The sequence below is a fragment of the Rhagoletis pomonella genome, unplaced genomic scaffold (assembly GCF_013731165.1).
Source record: "Rhagoletis pomonella isolate Grant_MI unplaced genomic scaffold, Rhpom_1.0 Rhpom_scaffold_00038, whole genome shotgun sequence".
Classification (NCBI taxonomy): Eukaryota; Metazoa; Arthropoda; class Insecta; order Diptera; family Tephritidae; genus Rhagoletis; species Rhagoletis pomonella.
In genome coordinates, this window is record NW_023458592.1 from 111,740 (window position 1) to 122,666 (window position 10,927).

Sequence of the window (10,927 nt, forward strand, 5' to 3'; positions counted from 1 at the left end):
AATTTTTAATTTAAAAATAGCTCCAGTTTGTAAATTTTTAAATTTAACGAACTTGTGTATTCAAATTATCGTCGAAAAAAACTCCAACCATGTGCCACAATCATATGTTTTTCCTAATTGCAAATTGTTGCTGGCAAAATTTTTTCCGGCTCGAATTTGTAACTTCTCTCCAAGAAATAGTATTTTTACTCATGATTTATTTAAATAAAACATGTGAAATTTAGTTGAAACATTCTAGCCGTTTTTAGCCGGTTTTATTTGCCAATTTAGCCGGTTCGTCCAAAACGTTCTGGCAACACTGTTGGTATGTATAAGAGCTAGTTGGAGTGGTAGAAGAGCGTACGGCTGTGTTGCGCTGATCCATGCGAGACTTTAAGTCTTTGTATACAGGGCATCCCCTATAATTGGCGGTGTGGTTACCTCCGCAATTACTGCATTTCTTTATAGCCACATCATCTTTCATAGCCTTGCAAGAAGCGAAAGCGTGAAGGTCGCCACAGGCAACAAACACCGGGCGCAAGGTACAGTATATTCTGGTGTGCCCAAATTCTTGACAATTTGTGCACTGTACGGGAACGTTTCGCTTGTGCGGCTCCTCCACTGTTATTCTTCGGTGTAGAAGGTATCGTAGATTGTAGATTGGGTGCACTGTGTTTTTATTCATTGACTTTGTTTCTGGCTTAAGTTCTACCTTAAACATAGGCTGAGCGATTTTTGCTCTGTTGATAATATTGACAACATTTTTAACAGAAAATCCTGCCTTCTCTAGAGCATGAGCAATATCAGCAATGGGTACACTTGATTCTATACCTTTTATTACTACTTGCAGTTCTTTGCTGCTTTTGAGCTGGTACGTATAGAAGTTTTTCTTATCTTCATTAAGGTGTTTGGTTACCAACCGGTAATTTTCTTCAGTTAGAATCTGAAGTTTGGTCTCTTTAATATTGCCCTTGGTAACTGATGTTACGTGGAACGTATTGTCTCCAATAAGCTGAGTTAATTTATTCACGAGCTCACTACAGTTTTGCTCTCGTAAATAAATTGGGGGCGGTTTGGGTTTGGCTTTAGAAACTTCATTCGGCTCTTTGTCACATTCATTGTCCAGAATCGTAAACTTATTTCCCAGTAGAGGGTTAATGTCAGTGGTTTTGGTTTTTTCAATTTTTGATGGGTTTGCAATTTTTTGCTGCTGTGGGCTTAATTTTCGTTTGACTTGTATATACCTATCAATACCCGTTTGATTCAATGTACGGGTTGTTGGATTAAGTAGGTCAACTTGCGCTGAGCTGCGTTGCTTGGCTTGGGCTGGTGCCGAAATTTCCGTTTGTGCAGGTGTGGGCGAACTGCGTTGTGAAACCGCTGTCATTGCTGAAATCGTGGTTGTAGTCGTTGTTGTGAGAGCTGCGCTTACCGTTGTTACTGTGCTTGTTGCTAAGCTAGTGCTTTGTTGTTGCGTTAGAACAACTTGGTCTACCAGAGACTTTGGCGACTGTGCATGCCAAGGTGTTTGGGGGGAGGGAGAGAACGATTTATCGCGATCAGCATTGTTTGTGGGGGAAACGAACGAAAAGTAAGCATTTCGTCGATCAGCTGAATGCTTTTGGTCAGCTTCTGTTACGGCAAGGTTTATTTCACTGCACTTGGTGCTTGTTTCACTACTATTCGGTAAGCACAGTGGGGCCGGAGCTGCTTTTATTTTATTGTATGTTGGCACATTTATTTGAATTTCTCGCGGCATTGCGAAAATTCTGAAAAAGTTATTTACAATTATAGGCAAATAAGCAGAAAGCTTATTTATGCCTAGTATTGTCTTTTCGCGTTGGTTCTATTTTTTTTTTCTTTGCTTTACGTGAATTATTAATAATTTCTCGGCGGAGCGATTAAAAAACACGTCCGCACAGGTTGACAGTCAATGTAGTAGTAATTTTTATTTTTTGAGCACATTGAACTTTGATGGACTTGGGCTAGCCTAAGATATTGACCACTAATTGTCATCTTTAACACAGATTGTTTTTAAAGCATAGTGAACCATATTTTTGCTTTACAAATCAAAATTCTAAAAAAGCGGATTTTCGGCCCACGCTATTTTACATCCGAGTAGGGTTGCCAGATTTTTTATGCGCGAAATCAGTGCGTTAGACCTTTTCACGCTAAAAAAATCAGTACTTTTCAGTACATTTTTATTCAAAGCATAATTATGAATGTACACTGAAGGAAAAAAATATTAAAATCAAATAGAAACGTAATTGATCTGACTATAAACGTCAACGAAAGTACTGTATATTGGTAAATATTCAATTCAATTACGCGCATATTAAAATGACCGCGTTCATACTGTAAAAGCATCCGCGAAGTGAATAATCAGACAAAAACTAAAAAAAAAATGAATTTGCAACATGCCTGCAGTGGAATTCGAACCCGTCCATCTCCGGATATCAGCAACTTGTGTCAAGCATGTTTGCGCACTCAGCTACACCCAGCCATATAAATTTGCTTTCAAATGTTGAATATCCATCAACACCACAGCACGCGATTTGTACGGATAAGCATGTATGTACTATGTATATATGTGTGTGTTGTCACTGCTCTCAGAGCAGCGCTCTGCATGCTTGGGGTGCGTATGTATGTACACTTGCATATACATAGTCAGATGTTATCAGTCAAATACGTGCGTAATAAATTTTGTATGAAAATATTATTTTTAAATACGAACATTTTTAAACGATAATCAAATATAAAGTATTCATTTTTACTATGCATTATTTCCCTCAGTGTAAGTAACAGATAATACTTTAAAACGCCAGATTACTTGCTTTTAACAATATTTTGGTATATTATTAAAATATACTTCATAAAAAACAAGCGTTATTCATTTTAACCTAAGTCTACAAAAAAGCCAATAAATAATTGTATATTTATGCCATTTTTGAATAGCAATAATGAGATCATTTCCATCTTCAGTTTTTAAATAGTCAAAGTATTCTATACATTTAATTTTAAAATTACTTTTAATATGAAGTTGACTTTCAATAATTTAAGTTAGAAGCCGGTTTCTCTCTTTGCGCCAGGAAGCAAACTTTATACTTAAGATCCTCTCAGTTGCTTTGTTTGAGTGTGGTATTGAAAAAAAACTAAATTACACATTTTTTCAAACTGTGGAAAAGTACCACTATTTAGGGATTTCGTCTATAATACCTCATGGCTTAAATAAATTTTTTCAACTACGCAAAAACTTTGAAAGATTAAGAATTCGCTAAAAAGAATATCTAACTCTATGTCTTGTATGCAAAACTCTTTTAGAATGTCAGTAAATTGAGAAAAAAAAGAGTTGTAAGTTATATTCAAAAGCCATTTGAAATTCACACACATCAAAACACGATCTCTAAGTTTTCAGTACTATTTTCTTAGGAAAAATTAACTTGCCGTGAAAGGAATAAGTATATCACTTTGCACGTGGCGCTCAAACAGTCACATACCTCATTTATACGAAGGTTTGAATGAAACCACATCAACTGAATCCGATTTCCAGTATAGTGTTTATACCATACATTCCAAAGCGGATTGTGTGGCAACGCTACTGAAATGGATTGAAGTCAGCTGTTAACTTGTCAGCTGTTAACAAAAGTACTATTAATAAAATGGAACCTACAAAAGTGGAATTCTTTTTTTTAATCTTTAGGAATATTAAAAAAAAGAAGAAATAATTTATACCACTCACATTTATCGTCTCATGAAGAGCTTTTAATAAATATTGCCAGACCAAGGAGAACAAGTAAGAAAGTCTAAGTTCGGGCGGAGCCGAACATTAAATACCCGGCGCAAGTGTTAAATATATGTTTTTTCGCCTTTCCGAAACCTACCGCTAGATGGTAAGCTGGGGTGTATCGATTTTGAGTAAATTAGCGTCCTTAAATTTCGAAATATTGAAGTTTCAAACATTTCTGAAATTTACCGTTATATGAAAAGCGGCCGTAATTTTAGTCCGATTGCAATAATTTTCAACTTCTTGCTTTTATGTGGCAAGCGCAATAAAAATACCGAGTTTTCTACCGAATTGGTAGAAAGGTTACCGATATACGTATATGTGATCATAAGTGGGCGGTGCCAAGCCCATTTTCCAAAATTTTACCATAAACGTATTTCTTGGTAAAGAATTGTTGCAAGCATCAATTTTGAATAAATTAGCTTTAATATTTACTGATTTATCGAAGATTTCGTATTTCTCTAAATTACCGTTATATGGGATGTGGGCGTGGTTATTGTCCGATTTTAAAAATTTTCAGCCATTTCGTATCTTATGCCAAGGCCAAAAACTGTGCCAAGTTTGGAAAAAATTGGTATAGCGGTTACCAAGATATACACATGTAACCATAAGTGGGCGTGGCTACGCCCATTTTCCAAAAATGTATAATATTCTTATTTTTCGTCTAAAATTTATTGTAAAAATCAATTTTGAGTAAATAATCTTCAGTAGTTACTAAAATATCGCAGTTTTCGTATTTCTGAAAATTACCGTTATATGGGAGGTAGGTGGTTATTGTCCGATTTTTTTTAATTTTCGGCCATTTAGTATGCTGTGCCAAGGCCAAGAACCGTGCCGAGTTTGGAAGAAATTGGTGCAGCAGTTTCCAAGATATGCACATGTAACCATAAGTGGGCGTGGCTATGCCCATTTTCCAAAAATGTACAATATTCTTATTTCTCGTCTGAAAATTATTGTAAATATCAATTTTGAGTGAATTATCTTCAGTAGTTACTTAAATATCGCAGTTTTCGTATTTCTGGAAATTACCGTTATATGGGAAGTGGGCGTGGTTACAGTCCGATTGCGCCCATTTTCAATACCAACCTACCTTGGATTAATGGAAACGTACGTACCAAATTTCGTTGAGATATCTCAATTTTTGCTCGAGTTATCGTGTACACGGACGGACGGACAGACGGGCGGACAGACAGACATGGCTTAACCGACTTCTCTATTCATTCTGAGCATTTATGTATACATTTGTCTATATCTATTTCGATTCGTTTTGGCTGTTACAAACAACCGTTATGTGAACAAAATTAATATACTCTTGTGCACAAGTGCGCTCGGGTATAAAAATGTGCACCATGCAACGCGAAGTTCCATTGAACTTTTTTACGGTAAACACCCCAAGATTCCGAGAAATACACAGGCGCCCACGCGCCGTTGAAAGCTACTGGTGGACCCTAAAACCAGGTCTTCGGCATGAGAAAAAGTCCCTCTTGGTATCAAAAAACGTCATTTCCTACCCAAAAACGTCTTTTTCAAATGTATGCACACAGAATTGTTATTATCAAACTTTTATTGTATACTAGCCAATGCCCGCTTACTTAGCGGCGCCTAATAAGAGCTTTTGCGTTGGCCAATGCAAAAGGGCGTTTAAAAACAAAATTAGTCTTTAAAGTCAAAATTTTTAATTTAAGTTGAAACCACTAAGGCGCAGTATCCTCCTCACACATAGGCCAATAATAGTAACGCTGTGATACCATATGGAATACCAATCCCTTTCGGTGTCATGAGCTTTACCGATGGTCTTATTTCCACCTGTGAGATCTCTGCCAGGCATGCGTAATCTTTTTGTATGATCTTGCAACTACAACATTGATGCGATGCGTATGCCAATAAAAGTTCTTATAGGGAAACTCAAGAGCACAGAAGTGCGTTTTCTGTTATAGGAGGGCCAAGAATCCTCGCTGTCCCACAGGATGAAAAGTTTTCCGGTACATTGCTAAATGAGTCGTGGGATCTCTTAAGTATCTTTCAAATGAAGCAATTAATATACCTACGGCGATCTCTTCTTGTTAGTTCACGACTTTTACAATTCGTGGTAAAATTTATGAACTGATTTCTGGGTAGATGCAAGATAGCATGATCGTGCATGAGGGCGTCAGAAAAAATAAACCCCATCCTTCATTTAGACATCTGAAAACTAAATTAGTATAACTTAAACATAGTGCCAAAGCAGACCAACCACAACATTTCGTCTACAGCGCGTTCATTTTCTGCAAAACCATTGCTTACCATGAAATGAATACGTGTTATGAATTTCAACCTTAACTCCAGCGGCACTAATCAGGTAAATTTTAATCAAAAGAATTTTCCATCATACAGGTACATAGCTCACATTTAAAATTTGAACGAAATCGGTTAATAAATACGATTTTTATAAATAACTCTACTCCAGCACCACCTAGCGAGTTTTCTAGTAGCATGTAATTGGACCATATATGTATGTAAGATAACCTCCGACAATCTGACGGAACTCTATTCAGTGGTTTTTGAGTTTATTTCGAACAACAAAAACGGCTATCATTTTATGCAAATAGGTATGTAGATAGGACAGTTTATAGCGAAACTCGTAAAAGCAAAGCTCCATTCTTTGTGAAACATTTAAAAAAAATTTTTCAAAATTTTCACATAAATTTTACCTTACTCAAAATTAAAGACAAAGTTACATTAGTTCAATGGAATTTGGAAATCTAGGAGAAAATGGTTCCCAATCGAATGATACTTGCGCGTTTACGTAAATGTATATCGATCCAGCCTTTCCAATAATTACCACTTTTCTCCATAACTACGATATTGATAACATATGTAGCTGTGTAGAATTTCAAGACGTTAGCGTAAGCAGTTCCAGAGATAAGCTATATGAGAAGTTCAGTTTGTATGGAAGGAAGGAGCCACGCCCCCTTTCCCAATGCGTTTGCAATATATGTATCAGTGCTAAGTTTCAGTTCCCCAGAGTAATTGGTTTTAGAGATATATTGGTTTTTTATATTTTAGTCCGTATAAGAATTTTAGGAATATCCCGAGCTACATACCGAGTAAATTTTTGTCAGAATATTTATTTTCAACGTGTTGCCAAATATGAACCAAGTCGGTGCAGCCGTTTAGTAGTTTAGTGAAACACATTGTAAAGAGAACTGTATGAAATTGTAAAACGTGACATCTCAGATTTCTTAATTTTTTGGCAGCAACAACGAAAAGTTTTAATTGTTTTTAGCGAAAAACCTTCCACACAGAAACAAAAAAAAAGTAAGTTTGTGGTTATATCAAGGTGAAATTTTGAGAACGGTCCGTTGCTAACTCTAAATATAACAACGACGCACTGGAAAAAGTTAATATGTTTAAATACCTAGGAATAATGATCGACGATAAATTAAAACAAAAAAAAATGGATTCTATATTTTCAATTAGAGCTCTAGCAAAACTGCATTTAATTCCATACATTAGCTTTTGCGTGATGCGCTTGCAAACATACAGACAAACATACCGAAATTTTAGATTTGGCTTCTGTTGATCTAATAAACCCCCTATTAATCTTTAACATCTATTATGTACAGATATCGGCCTGTTGCAATTTTATTATTCTCAAGTACTCTCGTTTTATACCCATATGGCAACGTTTAGTTTATATTTTAAATTTAACTGAATTAAAGTTTTCAAACAAGTGGCAACCCGCTTCAAGAATATTTTCAAAAGTAAGCTCCCTAATCCTCTTTAGTTTAATATTCGTATTGCAATATTTCATTTATTTTACAAATTTTAATGAATACAATTTTTCAATCAGTTGGCAAATCCCCTAAAAATATTTTCAGGATTAAAATTTCCTATCGTCTTTAGTTTGATGCCAATATTGCAATATTTAATTTATGCTATCAATTAAATTAAATTAAAGTTTTCAAATAGGTGGCAACCTTCCACAAAGATATTTTCAGCTGTAGGCCTTTGTAAATTTCTTTCTTTTGACAGCCATATTGCAGTATTCATATTACCGTATCAATTGACCTAAACTGAAATTTTAAACACAGGTGGCAACTCTCTAATTTTTTATTCTATATTGGAATCTAGATCTCTAGCGATACATCGGTGAAAACTGCATTCAATTCCATGTTTTCGACTGATGCGCGTACAAATATACAGACAGGCAGATTATTCAAAAATTCTAAAAATTGTTTATTTGGCTTCTGTGGCTTTAATAAAAACCCACGATATTAATTTTTCTTTAATATCTATAAGGTACAGACATCGACCTGTTACAATTTTATTATATGTATAACTAGATGTAGATATAGATTTCATTTATTTAATCAGTTTAATACAATAAAATTTTTCGAACAGGTGGCAGCCCTCTCTAAAAATATTTTCGGCAATAAAATTTCCTAAACCCCTTCAGTTTGATACCCATATTGCAATATTAAATTTATCTTATAAATTAAATTAAATGGAAATTTTAAACAGGTGGCAACTCTAAAAAAATACTTTTGGCTGTAAGATTTCTTCAGCCTCTTTCTTTTGACGCCCATATTGCAATATTCATTTTTTCTTATCAATTTACTTAAACTCCAATTTTCAAACAGGTGGCAACTCTCTAATGTTTTTCCTCCTATATTTTAAGTTGGACCTCTAGCAATACATCGGTGAAACTGCATTCAAATCCATGCATTCGTTTTCGAGTGATGCGCGAACAAACATTCAGACAGACAGACAGACAGACAGACAGACTGCTCTAATAAAGACCTCCCACATTAATTTTTCTTTAATATCTATAATGTACAGACATCGACCTGTTACAATTTTATTATATGTATAGATATATTTTTTATTTTTCCAAAAACTTGTATGTATCGTAATATCAAAAATATTTAATCATGAATTATCGTTTACTTTCAGTAAATTTTTAACTAAGTGGCAACCCTCGAACAAATATATCTTTGTAAAACATCACTTCTTTTCCTTTTCGTTTGATGTATATGTAATTGGATATCATTAATAAGTTACTTACCGTTCATAGTTATAAACTTTATAAATAAATATCGCAGAAGGTCACCTAATTTCCTTTCGTTTGATACCAATATTAGATATCTTTAAATATTATTTCAATACGTGCACCATTTTTTTAATTAGGTGGCAACTACATATGTATGTATATTAAAAACACGATCATATTAATTTAGTTTAAAATCTTTTCGTCTGAAGCCCACTTTGTAACATTTTAATTAACTAGAATATTTCAGTCAATAAATTAAAAACTATATGACACCCATCGAAAATTCGCATACAATTGCACAAAAGCCCTCTTAACCAGATTTCGTTTGATAGCAATATCGAATGTCCTTAACACATTACTTACCATTTATAGTTATAAATTTGTTTAATAAGTGGTAACTCTATTAAAAACTCCAACATATTAATTAAGTCTCAAACCCCTTTCGCTTGATGCCCATATTGTGACATTTTACTGACTATCATATTTATTTATTTTCAATTAGGCGGCGACCCTTTAAAAACCCAAAACAGGTCTGTAAGTCAATATTTTTCATCTGACGTCTCATTTGGAAACGCGACAGAATGGTGTAAATCTGATGCTCTTCCCAAAAATAAAAATTTATTAGGCGGTAACACTTTTCAAAAAAATAAGACGTTCTTTCTTGCAAATCTTTAGATCAAGCCCGTTTACATGGCACCTTATTTTTTAAATTGCGCGAACGGTGTAAGTCTTATGATTTTAGAAGCAGGTGGTAACCCTATTCAAAAAACTGAAACCTTCTTGCACATCTACAGGCCAAGCCCTTCTATTTGTCACCTCTTCTATTTTAATACAACGAACGGTGTAAGTCTTCTATTTTGGAAGAAAAAACGGGGACCTTCTTGCACATCTACAGGCCTAGCCCTTTCATTTGGCACTTCTTGTGTTTTAATACAACGAACGGAGCAGATTTTATAATTTAAAAAAAGGTGGCAACCCTATTCAAAAAAGTCATGCCTTGTTGTACATACATCTAGAGGCCAAGCCCTTTAATTTAGCACCTCAGTTTTGAAAATCGAATAATCGGTGCCGATCTGATGCCGTTAACAAAATCTCCCTTCATGTATTGTACATATGTATATACATAGATTTGAACTAACCCTGGTATTTGGGTATAGGGGTTACTAAAATCCATGTAGGAGCTTCAAAACTATCACATTCCAATATACACAGCTCTGGAATACTTAATTTTCAACTCTGACTTTTATTTTTGTCTGAAAAAATAAAAATCAACAATAACCGATTATTTTCTGCTCAAAAAAATAATAGGCAAATTTTAGCTTTTATTTTTGCATTAAAAAAATAAAAAGCAGAAATAACCGGTATTATTTGCTCAAAATGATAAAAGTCAAAAAATAACTTAAATTTTTGAATTTTATTATAAAATGCATAACCGGTACGGTCTCCACTGGAGAGCCATTCGAAAGAAGCAAGGTTCGAGCCCCATAGCAGGAATTTTTTTTTATATATTTATTTAATTTTTTTTTGTAATTTTTTTAATTGTATTTAAAAAAAATTCGTCCCATTTATTTTTTATGGTTTTTAGTATTTAGGGCTTTTCATATATGAGCCATTCTTTTTTAAGTCTGACGGATTTCGTAAAAAAAATATGTCATGGCTCCAATTCGCTTCAAAATTTTATTTATGAGTTTTTTTATGGGTTCTATATATGAAATAAGCTAACACGTATTCGAAGAAATTTTTTTTTCTTCGGAGATATGATCTGTCAAAGTTTGCATTTTTTCGTGACTCTGGCAATACCTTTCGATGTACACTTAGAAGACACAAACCCAAAGACAAAGTAATGAACACTTGAACCATACATTTAAGTACATATTAGTTTACCGTTCAATCCACTTTCGCTCATTGTCGACTACAGCTACGTTTTTAACCTTCTTAAATGGAATTAGTTTGAAGTTAGCGAGAATAACTTGAAACAGAACCGGATAATCCACATATTCACATTTTTAATTATGAAAATTTACAAATTATTTTGTTAGCATTGAGTGTATGATTTTATACATAGTATATACATAGGAAAAACTTGAAAGTTAGAGGGGAGGGGGCCCAATTTTCGAGATAGCATTTCCTGG

General features: G+C 34.2%; 1 protein-coding gene across 1 annotated transcript; it reads right to left on the reverse strand.

The window, feature by feature from the left end:
- Positions 1-692: 692 nt before the first annotated feature.
- Positions 693-9,969, reverse strand: LOC118749735. The gene is made up of 3 exons (XM_036484513.1): positions 9,935-9,969; positions 761-1,748; positions 693-719 (listed from the first exon to the last, which is right to left on the reverse strand). Exons 1-3 carry the CDS (start codon positions 9,967-9,969, stop codon positions 693-695), a joined length of 1,050 nt encoding a protein of 349 aa, XP_036340406.1.
- Between the last annotated feature and the right edge of the window lie 958 nt (positions 9,970-10,927).